This window comes from Crocuta crocuta, unplaced genomic scaffold, assembly GCF_008692635.1.
Source record: "Crocuta crocuta isolate KB4526 unplaced genomic scaffold, BGI_CrCroc_1.0 scaffold152, whole genome shotgun sequence".
Lineage (NCBI taxonomy): Eukaryota > Metazoa > Chordata > Mammalia > Carnivora > Hyaenidae > Crocuta > Crocuta crocuta.
The window spans coordinates 5,285,802-5,307,468 of NW_027528798.1; the positions used below are offsets into that span (position 1 = coordinate 5,285,802).

At 44.9% G+C, this 21,667-nt stretch overlaps 1 protein-coding gene across 6 annotated transcripts in view; it reads left to right on the plus strand.

The window, feature by feature from the left end:
• The first annotated feature begins 10,899 nt into the window (after window positions 1–10,899).
• ZFP90 (ZFP90 zinc finger protein) overlaps window positions 10,900–21,667 on the plus strand; it is a 44,127-nt gene continuing 33,359 nt past the window's right edge. For 5 of the 6 annotated variants that reach the window (XM_077755656.1, XM_077755654.1, XM_077755655.1 and 2 more), the window contains exons 1-2: window positions 10,900–11,057; window positions 11,345–11,411. In XM_077755656.1, the coding sequence (XP_077611782.1) occupies window positions 11,379–11,411 (33 nt within the window). In that variant the 5' untranslated portion in view covers window positions 10,900–11,057; window positions 11,345–11,378. Of the gene's footprint in view, window positions 11,058–11,207; window positions 11,412–21,667 lie in introns of those variants that run through there. The other variant, XM_077755652.1, reaches the window with a different exon arrangement.

Here is a 21,667-nt window from a genome sequence, read left to right on the forward strand (position 1 = left end):
TGTGTGTGTGTGTGTGTGTGTGTGTGTGTGTGTGTGTGTGTGTGTGTGTCTTTCAAAAATGGACATTTAAAAAAGTTTAAAAAAATAAAATGAAAAAATAAAAATGGGGACAGGGATGGAGATTTGGGGAAGGCCTGCTGAAGCCGGCACCACTGCCTGAATTGCCACCCCAACCCCGGGCCTGACTTCTCTAATTAAGCCCAACTGGAAAAATAAAAATAAATTAAAATGAAATGAAATAAAATAAAATAAAAAATAGTAAAGTTAAGTAAAGTAAATAAAATAAAATAGTAAAATTAAATAAAGTAAAACAATAAACCTAACTCTGCCATTCACTCTTGTGCACCTTTGAGCCCCTTTCTTAATTGCTGATGCTCAAAAGTGGCACAGGGCTAACAAGAACACTTTCCTTCCAGGGTCATTATGAGAATTAAATGAGATAGAAGTTCAGAAACATAAACAGTTTAGGAAATAATAAAGATAATAGACCTTTTTGGCCTAAATGCAGCTGGAAATCATAGAAAATATAGATAGATGAGTGTGGACTAGAGATATGATCTTGTTTCTAGAAAGATGAAATATGTTTTGAATTGACACAAGGGTGAAGTACATTTCATTGAACAACAACAGAGAAGGTAATTTATGTGTAACCCTGTAAACATGACTCATAAAATAGAACTATAAAATAGTTTGTCTTGCTCCTGGATGAAATATAAGCTAAATTCCCAGATGACCTCTTCTTTACCCGTAGGCCTGATGGTAATTTTCAGCTCTTTCTTCATCCCAGAGGCTTTCTTGATCAAACTCTAAAATGACCCCATGCTGCTCTCTCATGTCAGCGGGCTCCTCTGGTCCACTGGAAACATCCACTCGTCTTTTGCCCCCATGATCCCTGGGCTTACAGGTAGATCCCAGTGTGGCCACTCTCCCAGCTGCCCTGCGAAGATATCTGGCCAGCCTGTCTCCTGCCATTGAGTTCTCTGGCATAAGTTGCCCTAATTCACTGTATCCCTGCATCTCCAAAGGACATGTATTGAGCCTTCTGAGTGATCCCACAGAAGCCCCTTTCCCTAAGCTTGAGGTGAGGAACAAGCATCTTTTACTATCTCCCTGGACAAAGGGGATTCAGCCCTAACTCCCCAAATATATCCACAGAGCCCAGTAAGTGGCAACCATCCCAGCCTTCTTCATCCTGCCTCCCAGAGGACTGCCTCTCAGCGGCCACTGGGACTTGACTGCCCCTTTCCTGAACAGTTCTTCTATTTATTTATTTACTGTTTGTTTGTTTGTTTGTTTATAGTTGGGGGAGCGGCAGAGAGAGAGGGAGACAGTGGATCTGAAGTAGGCTCTGCACTGACAGCAGAAAGCCCAACGCAGGGCCTGAACTCACAAACCATGAGATCATGCCCTGAGCCAAAGTCAGGCACTTAACCTACTAAAAATAAATGAATTTTATTTTAATATTTTTATTTATTTCTAGGAGAGAGAGAAAGAGACAGCGTGAGCAGGGAAGGGTCAGAGAGAGAGGGAGATACAGACTCCAAAATAGGCTCCAGGCTCTGAGCTGGCAGTCAGCACAGAGCCCAACACGGGGCTCGAACCCACAAACCGCGAGATCAGGACCTAAGCGAAAGTCGGACGCTTAACCGACTAAGCCACCCAGGCGCCCCTAAAAATAAATGAATTTTTATTAATTGAGTGCTCCAGAGAAGCTCAGGAGCAGAAACTAGTCTGGAGAGTGCAAGAAACCTCCATTAAGGGGGATTGAGGGGCACCTGGGTGGCTCAATTGGTTAAGCGTCTGACTTCAGTTCAGGTCATGATCTCACGGTTTGAATTTGAGCCCTGTGTCAGGCTTTGTGCTGACAGCTTGGAGCCTGACACCGGCTTCAGGTTCTGTGTCTCCCTCCCTCTCTGCCCCTCCCCTGCTCACGCTCTGTCTCTCTCTGTCCAAAAATAAGTAAACATTAAAAAAATTTTAATTTTTTTAAGGGGGATTGAGTGGCCCCAGGGAAACTCGGGAGCAGAAAGTAGCCTGCTTGAGGATGGGGAACATAAATTCTAGGCCTAGGGGCAAGGGAAAAGACACCCAGGTGCCCCTTCCTGAGCAGTTCTAAGCCCTAAGTCCCAAGGGCAATTCCAAGGCCCTAAGTGACACAGTTATTGACAGGCCAAACTGGTATTCCACTCCAAGCCAAAATATTCCTTTCTGGACTTTGCGAACTGCCTCCAGTGAAAACAATCGCCCTATCCCTACATTATGAGGATGGATGGGCAGGTAAGAAAGAGGAAGGTACCCATCCAGACACAGAAATGTGATGGGTATGGCAGTGTCCCAGGCAAGCACCAAATAACCACCCCCCACATCAGCTGCTGGATATTTTGTCCCATTAGGGACTTACTCAGGGAACTCACGAGAGAAGAATTATGAGGCCCCTTGCTCAGTGGACCAAAGGGATCTCAGGAAGTACCAGGCCTTGAAGTAGAATGAAAACTGTGCCCCAGGAAATGGGAGAGGAGGAGGCTGGAGAGAGGAAGATAATGAGTGTGAGGAGAAAGGGAAAGCCCTGAAGTCAGAGATGCCTTGGGGAAAATACTCGGGTCTGAGGGTCAGCCCAGAATCTCTGAGGGAGGGGTCAATGTTCAGTTCTCAGAGTGGCTCAGGAGGAGACAGATGGTCTGGAAGGCCAGGCAGTGCCCCAGGAACATCCACACCAGCAAGCCTATCTCAGATGATTAAAAATGGCAGCAGATAAATTTAACTAAACATGAGTAATGGGGACACAAAGGGGAAGTGAAGAGAAATAGAATATTTTAGCAACATAAGGAAATGAGAAGAAAATGACTTTGCAATGAAATGTCAAACTTCTGTGCCTGGAGGAGATGTAATCTGGTCATTGCAGGCTCAGGGGAGCGGGGGAGTCTGTGGTTATTTCAAGCAAATTTTAATTCACTTTAATTTAATAACATATGGCCAAATTCCTTTGGGGTGGTGTCAGAGGATAGAACTGGGAGTCAGAGAGTTACCTGGGGTGTTTATTTTCATTGCTTTACAGGGATCTGTGTGTATATTCATCCATCCATCCATCCATCCATCCATCCATCCATCCATNCTTGATTTCACCTCAGGTCATGATCTCACAGTTCATGGGTTCAAGCCCTGCATCAGGCTCTGCGCTAACAGCCCCACAGAGCCTGCTTGGGATTCTCTCTCTCCACCTCTTTCGGCCCCTCAGGTGCGTTTTCTCTTGCATTCTCTCTCTTTCAAAATAAATAAACTTAAAAAATTAAGAAAGAAAGAAAGAAGACAGTCTTGCCAGTTCCTGCCCCCAGGATATCCTTGTCAGCTGGGGAGAGACAAGTGAACAGAAAGTTAGGATATAGGGCCACATTCTGGGCCTAACGCTTGCTGTTCATCAAAAGTTTGTGAATTGAAGGTATGAATGAAAGGGTGGTTCTGGGAAGGCACCAGAAAGGAGTGAACACCAAGCTGGGTCTTGAAGAATGGGTAAGAGTTCGCCAGGTAGACAAGTAAGTTGTGAGCAGCCCAGGCAGAAGGGACCACATGCGGCAAAGGAGTGCAGGTTGCAGTCACGGAGCTGGAGGAGATCGCCCAGGGAAAGGAGACAGGATAAGTGGAAACTGAAAAGGAGACACAAGATCAGTGGGCTTTGGCTAGGGAGTAACACCTTCAGAAAGGCAGACTCTGAAGGCCTCCCGGTCCACCTGAAGCCTACCCTCATGGAAATCTCTACTCCAACCTAGATGCCTATTTACCCTTCCAGCCTCAACTCAGGCCTCATGTCGCCCAAGAAACATTTCTTTCTGGCTTAGCCTGGGGTGAGTCCCCCCCCCATGCATGCATGCCTTTTAACACCCTGTGCCGCCAGCCCTGTCCTGCCCATCCCACCCCCATACTGGGTTAGCTTGGCTGTATGCCCGCCCATCTCCCGACAGAAGGGTGCCCAGCTCTGGTGATGACCCCCAACACTGGCGCCTCCCTGGGTTCTAGCCATGCTGAATGGGATCCCATCCCAAGGATTATCCATCCAGAAAAGTGGCTCCAAAATCTGAGGTCTGAATCAAGGGTTGCTGGACGGTGTGGCGGAGAGAAACGTGTTTTAATTCGCATCACACTGGACTTTTCTGCTCCTCTAGAGGGACTCTGGAGTGTCCTGGGTAAGAACCCTTTTTAAGCTCCCAGGACCCTGACTGGAAGGGGTGGGTGGTTAGGACTTCTGGGCCTGGGGAAACAAAGCCAGAGAAGCCTGGCCCCAAAGCAGAGAAGCCAGAAGAGCTAAAGAAGTCAGGTCAGGGCCTAGCAGTAGAGGGACAGGTAGCCAGCCACCTCCCTGAACACAGCTGCCCCCAAACGCCACCAGAGGGAAATGACAGAGCTGCAGGTGCCCTGGATATCCTGGTTGTTAGGTGGCAACCAAGGCTGCGGCAGCTGCCGGGTTGCCATGGCAACCGCACAGCCTGTCTCGGCATTAGCCCTCTAGACCTCTGCCCGGAGGTGCAGGAAACTCCCAAGGTGTGGTGACCTGGAAGCTAGCGGATGTATGGCAGTCAGCTCCTGGCAAGGCCCAGGCAAGTAGAAAGACCAGGCAGATTTTAACTTCCATGTTTTCTCACCTTCCAGCAGATCACACCTATGCAGTTTGAGCCAGGCATAACAGTTGTAGGGGAAAAATAAAATTGGGCTTTGGATCAGTCACACCAGATTCTTTGTTTCTTCCTTCCTTCCTTCCTTCCTTCCTTCCTTCCTTCCTTCCTTCCTTTCTTTCTTTCTTTCTTTCTTTCTTTCATGTTTTATTTATTTCTGAGAGAGAGAGAGAGAGAGAGAGAGAGACAGCGTGAGCACGGGAGGGTCAGAGAGGCAGACACAGAATCTGAAGCAGGCTCCAGGCTCTGAGCTAGCTGTCAGCACAGAGCCTGATGCAGGGCTCAAACCCACGAACCATGAGATCATGACCTGAGCCAAAGTCGGATGCTTAACCGACTGAGCCACCCAGGCACCCCTAGATCTTTCATTTTGCAGATTAAATAGAACCCAAAGAGGGAAAGATACTTGGTGACCACACTGCAGTCCTTCAAATAAAGCTGAAGAGAAACTGCAAAATAAAACAATGCAAATGGCCAAAGACCTAATCTAGAATATGTTCTATTTTTTTAGTTACCATTTTATTTATTATTATTTTTAATGTATATTTATTTTTGAGAGAGAGAGAAAGAGACAGACAAACAGGGGAGAGGCAGAGAGAGAGGGAGACAGAATCTGAAGCTGTCAGCACAGTGCCCGATATGGGGCTCGAACCCATGAACCGTGAGATCATGACCTTAACCAAAGTCAGATCCTCAACTGACTGAGCCACCCAGGGGTCCCCTAATTACCATTTTAAAATTTAAATTGTTTTAGGGGCGCTTGGGTGGCTCAGTTGGTTAAGCATCCAAGTTTGGCTCAGGTCACAATCTCACAGTTCATGAGTTCAAGCCCCACATTGGGCTCGCTGCTGTCAACACCCAGCCTGCTTCAAATTCTGTCTCCCTCTCTCTGCCCCTCTCCTGCTTGTGTGTTCTGTCAAAAATAAAAAACAAAATGAAATAAAATTTAAATTGTTTTAAACCCCAGCATTCATCTGATGAGCTAAACACACACACACAGACACACACACACACACACACACAATGTGGAGCTCGGTTGGGCTTCTGACTCTTGATTTTGGCTCAGGATATAATCTCATGGTTGTGAGACTGAGCCCCATGCTTGAGATTCTTTTTCTCCCTCTCTCAATATTAAATAAATAGATAAACATTTTAAAAACCCAGCACAATGCCACATGTAACTTATGAATGTCCTTCAGCTGATCATATGCATCTTTGTCTTCCTGGGCCATTTTCTTTCTTCTCCAACTAGCGTCTTTCCCTCTCTGAGCTTCTATTTCATCCTTAAAATGAAGATGCTGGTCTAGCTGATCCCAGAGCCTATTACTTTTTATAGTAAAGCAAAACCTTCATTTCATAAACTCAGCCAGATTAACTGGGCACACGTTTACTGGGCATGCAAATGAGTAAGATCCTCTTGGGGCTACAGTTCACAGATGTCTTTGGAACTGGGTCCCTGGAAGGTTTAGTCTAAGGGCAGACTGCCCCAGGTCCCTTGGATTCATATATCTGGTTGTAATGTCAGAGAATGTTAGCCATGAACAAAAATTACCTTGTTGATAATAATATCAAGTTAATTAACTTGCAAATTTATTTTACAAACAAAAACTCAGAGACACAGTTAATAAGTATGATGTGAGAATAATAATCTTGTTTCTTTCTAACGCCTCATCCTTTCTCTGCCCTCCTTCCATATCGTGTCCTTGGCTTATTTTGTCCATTTCTTGGTCTCCGAGCAGAGTCCCTGTGTTTGGCTGGAAAAGCCCTCAGATGCCGTTTACATCTTGGAGCTCCAGGTAGGATCAATCTTCCCACACGACTAAGCACATCCCACAGTCATTGAACCCCCTTGTCTCAGGTAACAGAGGTGTCTGAGGAAAACCTTCCTTAAGTAGACATTTTTCATGACTCCAAACCCATGGAGAAAGTGAGACCAGGCCACAGTGGCAGGGCAGAGATGGGATGCTAGGATGCACCTGGGGCAGCACCGATAAACAAGGAGACTTAAACAAGGGGCAGGTGACAGGGAGAGCAAGATGGCTGAGCCAGAAGCCAAAGTGAGGTAGATAAGGAATCATAAGGCAAGCTGAAGGCCAAGCACAAGCTAGCATTAACCCCACCCCCACCCCCTCCACCCCCGTGGGATACATGTGACATTCCTCAGGCACTTCTGGCTGCTCAAGGTCAAAGGACAGAAAACAAATGGTTAAACTGATAGAGTTTCCATTGGCTTACAAATATTTTAGTAAATTACAAGAAAAGGCAATCTTATCAATAGCCTAATCTCCAGAAATCTGTAGACTCAGTTTCCCGGAGCCCAACATCACCCTCCCGTTCACAGTGATGTGAGGAACAAAGGCAAAAAGGAAATGGCAGATAAAATTGAATTTCCTTATAACCTGCAGCCCATGACAAATACTAGAGGCCTGAAGAGTAAAACATTTCTCCAGGAACTCCCTACTGTCTTAATGATTTGCTAGAGGGAAAAACAATAGCTAGGCATCCAGTAATCTGTGAGTCTTTAGCGTATGGAAAATCCCTTTAAGAAACTTCCTTTTTTGGGGCGCCTGAGTTGCTCAGTTGGTTGAGTGTCCAACTTCATTTCAGGTCATGATCTCACAGTTCGTGGGTCCCCTGTAGGGCTCTGTGGTGACAGCGCAGAGCCTGGAGCCTGCTTTGGATTCTGTGTCTCCCTCTTTCTGCCCCTCTCCTGCTTATGCTCTGTCTCTGTCAAAAATGAAACGTTAAAAATTAAAAAAAAAGAAACTTCCATTTTTTTATTAAAAAAGTTTTATTGTTCATTTATTCTTGAGAGAGAGAGACAGAGCATGAGCGGGGGGAGGGTCAGAGAGAGAGGGAGACACAATTTGAAGCAGGCTCCAGGCTCTGAGCTGTCAGCACAGAGCCAGACACAGGGCTTGAATTCACAAACTGCAAGATGATGACCTAAGCAGAAGTCAGATGCTTAACTGTCTGAGCCACCCAGGCGCCCCTAAGAAACTTCCTCTTGACTTTACCTCCCCCAGTCCCATAGTATATAACTAGCCATTCTTCACAACCCCAGTGCAGCTCTTCCTGCCCATGGGTCCTATCCCTGTGCTTTAATAAAATCACCTTTTTGCACCAAAGAGAATTCTTTCTTGGCTGTCAGTTCCAAACCCCACCATCACCCCAAAACCTCATCAAGGTCTCCTGACTCCTGGCCCCTGTGACCTGTGAGGAGTACATTGCCCTTGAGGCAACAGCACTTGGATCTAACCTGAGTAGCTGCAGCTGGGATGGAGCAAGAGTCTGTGGGAGAGCCCTTCAGCTCAATCCAGAGTAGCAGGAGACCACCAGGTAGGTTTTGTGAGGAAATCGGGGGCAGTGTGGGCTCAGGAAACGTGGGCTACATAGGTGTTAAATGAAATTTTGTTGAATTGAAAAACATTTTCTGGGGCTTGTGGAGGCTTGACTTGAGGGTGGGTGGTTGGCAGGGCCAGCAATGGTCCGGAAACTGTCAAATTAATGTTCTCAATATTGTTAAGTAGAGGACTTTACAGGAGTAGAGGGTCCTGGTGGCCAGCAGGTGGCGCAAGTTCCCCAGCGCTCTGCGGACTGACCCCTGGGAGTTCCAACCTCAAAGCCGGTGTGGGGCAGATGTGAGCGAGAGGACCTGGGCACTGAGAACTTCTTCCCGCGGCGTCCGACTGGAAGCTGGGCTTCAGATCTAGCAGTGGATGGCTGAAGCTTCACAGCCTCCACTCAGCGCCTCATTCGTGTCCTCCCGGCCCTAGAGTGCAAGGAAGACAGGAGACCCGAGTTCCTTGTTGGTCCAGGAATCACTGGTTCTCTGGGTTAACATGTCTGATCTGGGCAAGATACCTTTGTCAGGTCCCATTTTTTTTTTCCCTCACGAATTTTCGTGGAAACCAGAGGGTGAAACACTTCTATGAATATTTTTAGGGCCTGGAACTTGGATAATCTTGTGTTCTAGGAAGGATAATCCTGTGTGTCCCGTGTTCACACGGCAGGCTGAGTGAAGAGCTGAAGGTCAAATCCATGTGGATATTAAAGACAGAGCAGGCAATATGGAAGGCATTTGGCATTAACCATGGGTCACCTCTGTCGTGACTGGGACAAAAACCTGTCGAATACTGCATCAGCTGCTTCCCCGGAAGAGGGGCGGCATCCTGCCCACCGTGTAGCCGGGATGTGAGAGGCTTTGGAGCACCGTTTGAGCACCTGGTGGCCCTGACCAATGTCCCTGGCCCAGCCCCTGTGCCCTGGACCTCAAATGGACCTGCAAGTTGGTCTTTTCAGCCCCAGACTCCAAGTCATGGAAACAAGAGGGCTCAGAGAAGAATGAGACTCTTGACTGGCTGGAAGACTGGTTAGCGCCACATCCTAAGCGGCCGTTGTTGCCATCAACGCTAAGGTGTGCACTGGCCTAGGAGAAACTGGCCAACCCGCTGTCTTCTCCGTGCGGCTGGATGACATCAGCTGATTGGGACACCTGACCTTCAGCGGCAGAGCCGGCCAGGCAGGGCCGTGCTTCCCCCTGAGAGGAGCCTGTGGCTCCCATCTCTGTGCCCCCAGTCTCCCCAGCCAGAGCACAGCCAGAGTGTGGCCAGAGCAGTCCTTGAATGGAAAGTAGGGAACAATGAAAAACAAAGTTAAACTTTGCCTCATTTGGCAAAAGTTTTCCAAGTGAAAGCTGGCCTTGAGTGCTCCACCTACCACTCTTAAGTTGTTATTTTTGCTGCGTTTTTGCTGTGTGTTCCTTATCAATTTTCCAGTGCATCAGTGTATTTTAAAAGGTTTTAAAACAATTTCATCTAGCATTAAAGTTGCTTAGCTACACTGGCAGAAACTTAAGTGCATTTGTGAGTTCCTTAGAGGAAACCTGATAATCTGACTTGGGAGATCTGGTTCTGCTTCAATCTCTTGCAACCTCCTCAGTTCCTTTTCACACGCAGTAATGTTGTGAACTGCACCCCTTTCACTCCCCCAGAGCTAAAGCCCAATTGTTTTCCAGTGTGTCCACTTAACTATACAGTGAGAATTCAGGCTGCTCTCCTTACACATAGCCCCTTCTTTAATTTCCTTCTCTTGCTCTGGCAGGCATTGGCGGTAGTTTACGTAACCACCTCTTTTCCTGGGTGTTCTCAATGTTTGCGAGCTTTTTTCCCTCACATTCATCTTTGAAGAAGGGTAGAACATTTTAATTCCATGTAACATGCCATGCCATTGTGAGAACTTCTTTTCTTCCCCATTCTAGTCTCTTTTTATTTTTTTAAACTTTATTTCTGAGAGAGAGAGAGAGAGAGAGAGACAGAGCATGAGTAGGCGAAGAGCAGAGAAGGAGACACAGAATCCAAAGCAGGCTCCAGGCTCTGAGCTGCCAGAAGAGAGCCCCAAGTGGGGCTCGATCTGACGAACCCTGAGATCATGACCTGAGCTAAAGTCGGAAGCTTAACCGATTGAACCGCCCAGGCGCCCCCCATTCAAGTCTCTTCATAGAGCCTGGGAAAGAGCGGTGGTGTGGAGGCAATGGTTAATAGCAATAGGGCAAAAATTCAGCACCTGCCTCCTCTTTTATAAGACCTGACGGTGTCTGACCCCAAATGTTTTATCTTTTTTCAGAATGCGGAAGAACCAAGTCCTCAGCTGAGTCCGGGTTACCAATTCTGGGACAAGAGGAAGAGTTTCTCTTATCCCCTTGGAGTAGCAAATGACTTAACTATTTAAGTCATTGTAGGTGTGATCCGGGGAATCACTGTTTAAATCTTCGGGAGTGACCCATGGGTGAAAGATGGCACAGAAGAGGCAAAGGAAATAGCATCTTGTGATGACGATGCAACGTTGCCCCGCTCGCTTAACTGTCCTATTCCTGTAGCTGGTCAGTCCCTCGATGCGTTTAGGTTTTTATTATTGGCCTCCTCCAGAGAAGGGCACGCTAGCTCCCCGAAAGCAGGGTCTTTTCTTTCCTATCCACAGCCGAATCCTGCCTCTAGCAACATGCCCCGAGCACAGAGAAGGTGCTCAATGACTACTACTGGAATAAAAAGATGCACGAGTACCCAAGCCACACTGCGGACCCCACCATAGCGGCCCGAAAGCGGCGCAACTACCTCCCAGGCTGCCTCTATAGGACCCACACGCGGGTGCCTCTGGGAAGTGTAGTCGGCAGCGGCCCGGGAGTTGCGGGAGTGAGCCTCCGCGTGCGCAAGCGCACTTCCGGCTCTGCCCCGCCGCTGCGGCCATTGTCCGGCCCCAGTGCGGCTAAGGCCGCTTTGGGCCGTCCCTCCGCACTTCAGCATTGGAGAGGACTGGCCCTGCAGCAGGTGCAGGAGGAGCTGGCCCGAGCCCTGGGTGGGCCCGAGGTCGAGAAACCCGGAGTCTCAGGAGGCGGTAATTCCGAGTGCGCGGGTCCAGGCGGCAACTCCCACGGGTTTGGCTCGAATCCGCCGGGCCGCGCCCACCATCCTGCGGGTGGGACTGGGCGTGGCCAGAGGACAGAGTCCCGGACGCGGCGAGCCTTTAATTTGAGGGTGGGGGAACGGCAGGCCCAGGCGCTGTCCGCTCAGCTCCCTGTCCTTCTCCCCAGAGAACTGACTGAGGGGCAGAGACGGGCCCGGCACGGTGGGGAGGGGTCAGCGGTTGCAGCTGGGTGAGTGAGCCTTTTCCTTTCTCCCCAGCCCCAGTGTGGGAGTCGACCCCGGGGAGACAGGAATGGCCCCGAGGCCTCCGACGGCCGTGCCCCAGGTGAGCAGCGGGTTCCTCACTATCCCAGGGCGTCCCATCCAGCGAGGCCCCTGGGGCAGGTTTAGAGCGGTCATTGTTCTCCGCCTGAGCGACTCCCTTTCCTAGCTCGGTCGTCGCTTGGGAGCTTCCCTAGTCTTGTGAAACCCAAGATGTCCAGAGCTGTGGGGAACGGGCTTTCCAGAAGGAGGGGACCAGGTGCGGTTCTGGTGAAGGAGTTAAGAGTGAAAGTGTTGGGAAGTGTCACTGCTGAGAGTCCCGAGTGCCAAGCCAATTCCTTGAACTCTTGTCAAGGAATGGAGAGGGTAGGGAGACAGGATAGAAAAGTGTAGAGGAAGTAACTGTTAGTGAGTGAAGGAGAGAGGAGCCCCAGTTTCCGACCCAGAGGTGATAAAGAGATCTTAAGGAGCCAGAGAAGCTTGGTCAGGATTTGCCTAGGAAGAGGCTGGAATTGGGCTTTCTTGGTCCCGGAGTGAGGGGAAAAAAAAAAAAAAGAACAAGAAGGACCTGCCCCATAGCTTTTTGCGTTCTTTTTTGCTTTAACAAAGGTATAATAGTGGACAGCCCAGGTGCCCAGCCTTCAGCTTCATTATTTTATGAAGCTGATTTCTGATGAAGCTGATTTCTGAACTCATTCTTGTGAGGGAGGAGGCATTGTCTAGAAGCATCACAACTCTGAGGTTATATGTTGATTTGCATAGAGTATATTTGTGAAAATATAACAAGGCTCAGATAGTATTTTAATCTACACTCTCTTTGGAATCAAGGAAAAATCAAAGATTTTAGTTGCTGAGTGTTTTAGACTATCAGGATCAATCCAGGAATGTCTTGCTGGCTCACTTGGTGGAGCATGTGACTCTTGATCTCTGGGTTGTGAGTTCAAGCCCCACACTGGGTGTAGAGATTGCTTAAAAGTAGAATCTAAACAAAAAAACCCAATCCAGATAAAAATACTGACTAATAATATCATTTAAAAGCAGTTTACTGTAAAGCAGTTTACTGTAAATTAAATACACAGAGTATGTATAATGCCTTTATATCTTTTACTTTTTCTTCTTTTTTTAATGTTTTATTTATTTCTGAGAGAGAGACAGTGTGAGCAAGGAGGGTCAGAGAGAGAGGCAGACACAGAATCTGAAACAGTCTCCAGGCTCTGAGCTAGCTGTCAGCACAGAGTCCAAAGCGGGACTCGAAACCACGAACCATGAGATCATGACCTGAGCCAAAGTCGAACGCTTAACCAACTGAGCCATGCAGGCGCCCCTATATCTTTTATTTCTTCTATGTTTTTGTTTTATAAGGGTCAGCCTTAAGGAGTAAGACAAGTAACACCCAGGACAGTTGTTTGGTTTGAGGTGAGCCAGAGCAAATCACTGGTCATCAGTGCCTTTACATATAAAATGTTTCCTCAGTAGGCTGTGAGAATTAGAATCACTTAACACACTTAACATCTCATGAGAGTGGTGATCCAAGAGGGGAGGGGTGATAATCCTTTCCATAGGGGTTGCCTTTTTAATGGTGAAAGTGGATTTGTGTTCAGAACAGTGAATGTAGTAGGGACTGCTTTCAAAGCTTTGTTCCCCAAATACTCTAATTTAGTTATATTCTCATGAAATGACCCGACCCCATCCACTTGGGTTACCTAACCCAGGCTGCAGATGATGACCCTGGATAAAGGACAGGACGACGACTCTACAAAGGGAGCTTTTTAGGAAGAAATTTCCCTTTGTTGGAGGTTCCCTTTTTCTGAGCTTGGCCCTCTGGGAATGCAAGAGATGAGTAATTGAGACATGTGACTGCTTATCCTGGAGGTTAACTGAGTGGGGGAAGCCTCATGCGCGATAGGTGGTGTCAGGTGTTGTTTCAGAGGTCCAGAGGTTGGCCTGACTACAGAGAGGGGAGAGGAAATTCTGCCTGTGGGAAAGTCAATGGAGATGTCACTTTTACCTAGGAGCAGAGTCCAACAAATGAAAATGAAGGAGGTGGAGATAGAGCCGATTCACTTTGTGGGTCAGGGCATTGGGAGGTCAGAAGATGAGGGGCATGTTCACGAAACTGTTGTCTTGTGTGACAGTGTGTGTGGGCTGCAGGCAATGGGTAGATGAGAATAGAAATGGGTTTGGACTTTTGCTTTTTGGCCTTCATAATCCATCCATTCATTCATTTCTTCATTCAGCCAATAACCATTGAACCCCTGTGATGTGCTAAGACACAGTTCTAAGTAGTTGGGATACAACAGTGAACAAAATTTATAATGCTCTCTGCTTTCACGGGGCTTACATCCTAGAAGGAGGAGATCAAAAGATGCAGTAAGTAACTTTTATAATATCCTAGAAGGTGAGAGTGCCTGGAGGAAAAAAAAGGTAGAGAAAAGTAAGGGGGATTGAGTGCAGGAGAGGGTGGCTTGTGGTAAGGGTACAACTTAAGGTGGTCAGGGTAAGCCTTATCCTTATTGAGATGGTGACATCTGTACAGAAGGAGGCGAGGGAGTTAATGACGCACAGGTCTAGAGAATAGTGCTCTGGGCAGATGAGCAGCAGGATGCATGTGTCTGGTGTGTTCAGAATGTTGGACATGGTTAATACACCTCGAGTCACTATTCTTGAGCAGGAAACTAGGATATCTTCTTACTTTTCAAGATTGCTGTGAATGATGAAGTGTAGGAACAAGAGTTTGAGTTGGAGCTCCTGTGGAGAGGTGTTTGGTGGGTGGGACCTCCCCCCTGTACTGTGCTAATACCTGAAGTGGCTCCAAAGTGGGGGAGAAAAGGGGCACCTGGGGGGCTCAGTCGGATAAGCGTCCGACTTCAGCTCAGGTCATGATCTCGCGGTCCGTGGGTTCGAGCCCCACATCGGGCTCTGTGCAGACAGCTCAGCGCCTGGAGCCTGATTCAGATTCTGTGTCTCCCTCTCTCTCTGCCCCTCCCCAGCTCGTGCTCTCTCTCTGTGTCAAAAATAAATAAACGTTAAACAAACAAACAAAAAACAAAGTGGAGGAGAATGGGAGCAAAGGAGGAATACCCTGAAAATCCTTAGGATCTGTGGGATCATTAGTAGCTATATCTGTGTAAACATTATATATCTTTTTTTCATTATTTGTGCACTCCATTTTTAGTTAGGAATAAAAAAAGGTGAACCCGCCAGAATAGTAAGAGATGGGGAAAGTTTTAGAAGAGAAAAGCTGCAAATGAATACCTGGTTTCCTTTGAAGGAGAGGAAATAGAGAGGGACCAGGATCTGGTCTCCATTGAATCCAGCTCCCAAGAGCTCATCATCAGGATGAACAGGCTCAGCCAGAGCTGACTCGGGTCATCCAGGCTCAGGACGCCTCTTGAGCCTCCAGGGGCATCAAGGACACTTGTTGAACCAGGTCAGGATGTTTGCAGTCAGGGAGGTTCAGGCTGCCTCTGACCAGAGGTCCCCTCTCTCAGCCTTCTCCTGAGCTCACTGGAGCTGGGCCTTAAGCTCAGCCCAGACCCTCTTTTTTTCTGCGTAAGGCCAGGTGCCCCTCTTGTGTGTTCCCACAGCTCTGGTACATAGCTGTCATCCTACTGTTTTTTGTCATATGGAGTTGTGTGTTTACCCATCCATCTCTGCTAGGCTTTCAGCTCCTTTAGGGCGCGGCCATTTGACCCTTTCTCCAGAGTACATGCTCTGCAAGTGGGTGTCAAAGCAAACGCTCATAACCATTTAACACCAAGCAGTAATTTTGTGCTTTCTGCATTTGCTGCTCCTAACATAGAAAAACTATTTTTCCAGTGACCCTAATTTTCTGATAAAATAATTGCATAAAATGGTTTTTAAGGTTCACTGAATAGTTATAAGAAATTTTGTCTTTAAGACAATGTTAGGGTGTCAAAACCTGTTCTTCTAAGGCCTATTTCAAAAATATGATTATTTTCCTGACTTTTCTATGTCTTGTACTACTTTTTTTTTTAATATTTTTATTTATTTCTAGGAGAGAGAGAGAGAGACAGCGTGAGCAGGGGAGGATCAGAGAGAGAGGGAGACACAGACTCTGAAATAGGCACCAAGCTCTGAGCTGGCAGTCAGCACAGGGCCTGACGCGGGGCTCGAACCCACGAACCGCGAGATCATGACCTAAGCGAAAGTCGAAAGTCGGACGCTTAACCAACTAAGCCACCCAGGCGCCCCTGTCTTGTACTACTTTTATTAAAATATATCTTGGGGTGCCTGGTTAGCTCAATTGGTTAAGCATCCAACTTTGGCTCAGGTCATGATCTCATGGTCCGTGAGTTTGAGCCCTGTGTCAGGCTCTGTGCTGACAGCTCAGAACTTAGAGCCTGCTTCAGATTCTGGGTCTCCCTCTCTCTCTGCCCTTCCCCTGCTTGTGCTCCCTCTCTTTCTCTGTCTCTCTCTGTCACTTAAAAATAAACAAACATTAAAAAAATTTTTTAAAATATATCTTAAAGCATGTGAGCATACAAATAGACTTTTTTCTCTTTTTTTTTTTCAAAATTCTGTTTAAAGTCTAGTTAACATGCAGTACAATACTGTTTTCACAAGTAAAATTTAGCAATTCAATACTTACAAATAATACCCAGTGCTCAACACGACACGTGCCCTCCTTAATACTATCACCCATTTAAGTGATATTCAGTTCTCTATTGTGAAGAATCTCTCTCCTTTTTTTGTTTATTTCTTGATTGGAGGGAGAGAGAGAGAGAGAGCGCGCGTGAGAGAGAGAGCACGCGCGCATATGAGCAGGGAAAGGGCAGAGAGGCGGAGAAAATCCCAAGCAGGCTCCGTGCTATCAACTTGGAGCCCCAGGCAGGGCTCGAACCCACAAACCATGTGATCATGACCTGAGCCAAAATCAAGAGCCAGATGCTCAACCAACCAAGCCACCCAGGTGCCTCTATCATAAAGACTCTCTTATATTTTGTTTCCCTCCCCCTTTTTTCTTTTTCCTTTCCATGTGTTAAATGCATCTGGTTTGTTTCTTAAATTCCACGTATTAGTGAAATCTTATGGTATTTGTTTTTCTCTACCTGACTTATTTCATTTAGAATAGTACACTCTAGCTCCATCCACGTCATTGCAAATGGCAAAATTTCATTCCTTTTGATGGCTTACTAATATTCTTTGTGTGTGTGTGTGTGTGTGTGTGTGTGTATGCCACATCTTTATCCATTCATCAGTTGATGGACATTTGCACTGTTTCCATAGTTTGGCTTTTTTTTTTCCCTTTGGTTTATTCTCAAGTTAGCTAATATACAGTGGAGTCTTGGCTTCAGGAATAGATTCCAGTGATTCATCACTTACATAGAACACCCAGTGCTCATCCCAACAGGTACCCTCATCAGTGCCCATCACCTTCCTTTCCCCTATGATCATCTGTTAAGTTTCTCAAATTCCACATATGAATGAATCATAGGATATCTGTCTTTCTCTGACTGATTTATTTCACTTAGTATGATACCCTCCAGTTCTATCCATGTTGTTGCAGATGACAAAATTTCATTCTTTTTCATCACCAAGTAGTATTCTAGTGTGTGTATACATCTTCTTAATCTATCAGTTGATGGATATTTGGGCTCTTTCCATAATTTGGCTGTTGTTGATAGTGCTGCTATCAACATTGGGGTGCATTTACCCCTTCAAATCAGCATTCCTGTATCCTTTGGATAAATTCCTAGTAGTGCAATTGCTGGGTCTTAGGGTAATTGTATTTTTCATTTTTTGAGGAACTTCCACAAGGTTTCCCAGAGTGGCTGCACCAGTTTGCATTCCCACCGACAGAGGGTTCCCCTTTCTCTACGTCCTTCCCAACATCTGTTGTTTCCTGAATTGTTCATTTTAGCCACTCTGGTGTACGGTTATATCTCAGTGTGGTTTTGATTTATATTTTCCTGATGATGAGCAATGTTGAGCATCTTTTCAGGTGTCTGTTAGCTATCTGGATGTCTTCTTTGGAAAAGTGTCTATTCATGTCTTCTGCCCATTTCTTCACTGGATTATTTGTTTTTTGGGTGTTGAGTTTGGTAAGTTCTTTATAGATTTTTGGATACTAACCCTGTATCCAATATGTCATTTGCAAATATCTTCTCCCATTCTGTCGGTTACCTTTTAGTTTTATTGATTTGTTTTCTTTGTTGTGCAGAAGTTTTTTATTTTGATGAAATCCCAATAGTTCATCTTTGGTTTTATTTCACTTGCCTTCAGAGACATGTCAATTAAGAAGTTGCTGCAGCTGAGGGCAAAGAGGTTGCTGCCTATTTTCTTCTGTTGAATTTTGATGGTTTTCTGCCTCACATTTAGGTCTTTGATCCATTTTGAGTTATTTCTGTGTATGGTATAAGAAAGTGGTCCAGTTTTGTTGTTCTGCATGTCACTGTCTAGTTCTCCCAGCACCATTTGCTAAAGAGACTGTCTTTATTCCATTGGGTACTCTTTCCTGCTTTGTTGAAAATGAGTTGGCCATATATTTGTGGGTCCATTTCTGGCTTCTCTGTTCTCTTCCATTGGTCTACGTGTCTGTTTTTGTGCCTGTACCATACTGTCTTGATGATTACAGCTTTGTAATACAGGCTAAAGTCCGGGATTGTGATGCCTCCAGCTTTGGTTTTCTTTTTCAACATTACTTTGGCTATTCGGGTTCTTTTGTGCTTTCATACAAGTTTTAGGATTGTTTGTTCTAGCTCAGTGAAGAATGCTGGTGCTATTTTGACTGGGATTGCTTTGGATGTGTAGATTGATATGGGTAGTATCAACATTTTAAGAATATTCTTCCAATCCATGAGCGTGGAATGTTTTTCCATTTCTTTGTGTCTTCTTCAGTTTCTTTCATAAGCTTTTTATACTTTTCAGGATACAGATTTTTTGCCTCTTTGGTTAGGCTTATTCCTAAGTATTTTATGGTTTTTGATGATGCAGTTGTAAATGGAATTGCTTCCCTGATATCTCTTTCTGTTGCTTCATTATTGGTGTATAGAAATGCGATCAATTTCTGTTCATTGATTTTGTATCCTGAGACTTTGCTGAATTCCTATATCTGCTCTAGCAGTTTTTAGGTGGAGTCTTTCAGGTTTTCCATGTAAACTATCGGGTTATCTGTGAAGAGTGAAGTTTGACTTTTTCTTTACCAATTTGGATACCTTTTATTTTGTTGTCTGATTGCTGAAGATAGGACTTCCAACACTGTGTTAAGTAGACGTCCATGTCGTGTTCCTGATCTCAGGCAGAAACCTCTTTGTTTTTCCACATTGAAGATGATATTAGCTGTGGACCTTTCATATATGGCCTTTATAATGTTAGGGTGTGTTCCCATTCTGACTTTCTTGAGGGTTTTTATTAAGAAAGAATGCTGTAATTTGTCAAATGCTTTTTCTGCATCTATTGAGAGGATCATATGGTTCTCATTCTTTCTTTTATTAATGTAGTATATCATATTGATTGATTTGTGAATATTGAACCAGCCCTGCAGCCCAGGAATGAATCCTACTTGATCATGGTGGATAAGTCTTTTAATATACTGTAGAATTTGATTTGCTAATATCTTGTTGAGAATTTTTGCATCATGTTCATCAGGGATATTGGCCGGTTATTTTCCTTTTTAGTGAAATCTTTGTCTGGTTTTGGGATCAAGGTAATGCTGGCTTCATAGAATGAGTCTGGAAATTTTCCTTCTATTTCTATTTTTTGGAACAGTTTGAGAAGAATAGGTGTTAAATCTGTTTTAAATGTCTGGTAGAATTCCCTTGGTAAGCCATCTGGCCCAGGACTCTTATTTGTTGGGATATTTTTGATAACTGATTCAAGTTTCTGGTTATGGATCTGTTCAGATTTTTTTATTTCTTCCCCTGTTTGAGTTTTGGTAGTGTGTGCATCTAGGAATTTGTCCATTTCTTCCAGAGTGTCCAGTTTGTTGGCATATAATTTTTCATAGTATTCTCTAGTAATTATTTGTATTTCTATGGTGTTGGTTATGATCTCTCCTCTTTCATTTGTGATTTTATCCATTTGGGTCCTCTCTCTTTTCTTTTTGAGAAGTCTGGCTAGGGGTTTATCAGTTTTATTCTTTCAAAAAAAAAAAAACCAGCTCTTAGATTCATTGATCTTTTTTTTTTTTGTATTCTGTATTGTTTATTTCTGCTTTTATCTTTATTATTTCTCTTCTACTGTGTTTGGGCTTTCTTTGCAGTTCCCTTTCTAGCTCTAACTTGGTTGTGTATTTGGGACCTTTCTTGCTTCTTGATAGGCCTGAATTGCAGTATATTTTCCTCTTAAGACTGTCTTTGTTGCATCCAGAAGGGTTTGAGCTGTTGTGTTTTCATTTTTATTGGCTTCCATATATTTTTAAATTTCTTCCTTAGTTTTCTAGTTGACCCATTTATTCTTTAGTAGTAGATGTTATTTAACTTCCATGTATTTGGGGGCTTTCCAAATTTTTTCTTGTGGTTGATTTCAAGTTTCATAGCGTTGTGATCTGAAAATATGCATGGTATGATCTCAATCTTTTTATACTTGTTGAGAGCTGTTTGTGACCCAGTATGTGGTCTATTTTGGAGAATGTTTCGTGTGTACTCGAGAAGAATGTGTATTCTGCTTTTAGATAAAAAGTTCTCAATGTATCTGTTAAGTCCCTCTGGTCCAATGTGTTTTTCAGAATCATTGTTTCCTTATTGATTTCCTGCCTAGATGACCTGTCCATTGCTGTAAGTGGAGTATTAAAGTCCCCTACCATCATGGTATTATTACCTATACATTTATTTTTGTTACTGATTAATTGACTTAATATATTTGGGTGTCTCATTTTAGGGGCATAAACATTTACAATTATTAGCTCTTTTTGATGGATAGACCCCTTAATTATGATATAATGCCCTTCTTCATCTCTTGTTACAGTCTTTGTTTTAAAATCCAGCTTGTCTGGGGCTCCTGGGTGGCTCACTTGAATAAGCATCTGACGGGGCGCCTGGGTGGCTTAGTCGGTTAAGCGTCCGACTGTCGCTTAGGTCATGATCTCGCGGNGTGAGCCCCGCTTTGGGCTCTGTGCTGACAGCTCACAGCCTGGAGCCTGCCTTGAATTCTGTGTCTCCTTCTCTATCTGCTGCTCCCTCACTATCTCTCTCACTCTTTTTTTTTTTTTCCTCTCTCTAAAATAAATAAACATTAAAAATTTTAAAAAATATATATAGCTTGTCTGATATAAGTATGGCTACTCTGGCTTTCTTTTGATGTCCCATAGCATGATAGATGGTTCTCCATCCCCTCACTTTCAATCTGCAGGTGTTCTCAGGTCTAAAATGAGTCTTTTGTAGGCAGCATACAGATGGATCTTGTTTTTCTAGCCATTCTGCTACCCCATGTCTTTTGATTGGGGCATTTAGTCCATTTACATTCAGAGTGATTATTGAAAGATACGGATTTAGTGTCATTGTGTTATCTGCAGGTTTTCCTGTTTGTGGTGATGTCTCTGGTCCTTTGTAGTCTTTGCTGCTTTCCACTCACAGAGTCCCCCTTAGGGTCTCCTGCAGGGCTGGTTTAGTGGTCATGAACTCCTTTAGATTTTGTTTGTCTGGGAAAGCCTTTATCTCTCCTTCTATTCTGAATGACAACCTTGCTGGATAAAAGATTCTTGGCTGCATATTTTTCCTTTTCAGCACATTGAATATTTCCTGCTCCTCCCTTCTGACCTGCCTAGTTTCAGTGGACAGGTCTACTACTACCCTTATGTGTCTACCTTTGTAGGTTAAGGCTTGTTTATCCCTAGCTGCTTTCAGAATTCCTTCTTTATCTTTGTATGTTGTCAGTTTCACTATGATATGTTGTGGTGTTGACCTATTTTTGTTGATTTTGAAGGAAGTTCTCTGTGCCTCTTGGACTTGGACGCCTGCTTCCTTCCCCGGATTAGGCTCTTAGCTATAATTTGTTCAAATAAACTTCTTCCCCTTTCTCTCACTCTTCTTCTGGAACTCCTGTGATATGGATATTATTTCATTTCATGGAACCACTTAGCTCTCTAATTCTCCCTTCATGGTCTAGGAATTTCCTTTTCTTCTGTTTTTCTGCTTCATAATTTTCTGTAATTTTATCTTCTATTCCACCTTTTCTCTCCTCTGCTTCTTCCATCCTTGTGGTCACTGTATCTAGTTTATTTTGCATCATCATCAGAGAAATACACATCAAAACCACAGCAAGATACACTTCACACCTGTCAGAATGCATAAAATAAACAACACAAGATGCAACACAAGATTGATTTCCTGGGTGTTCGAAGTGATCTGACCTCAGTAT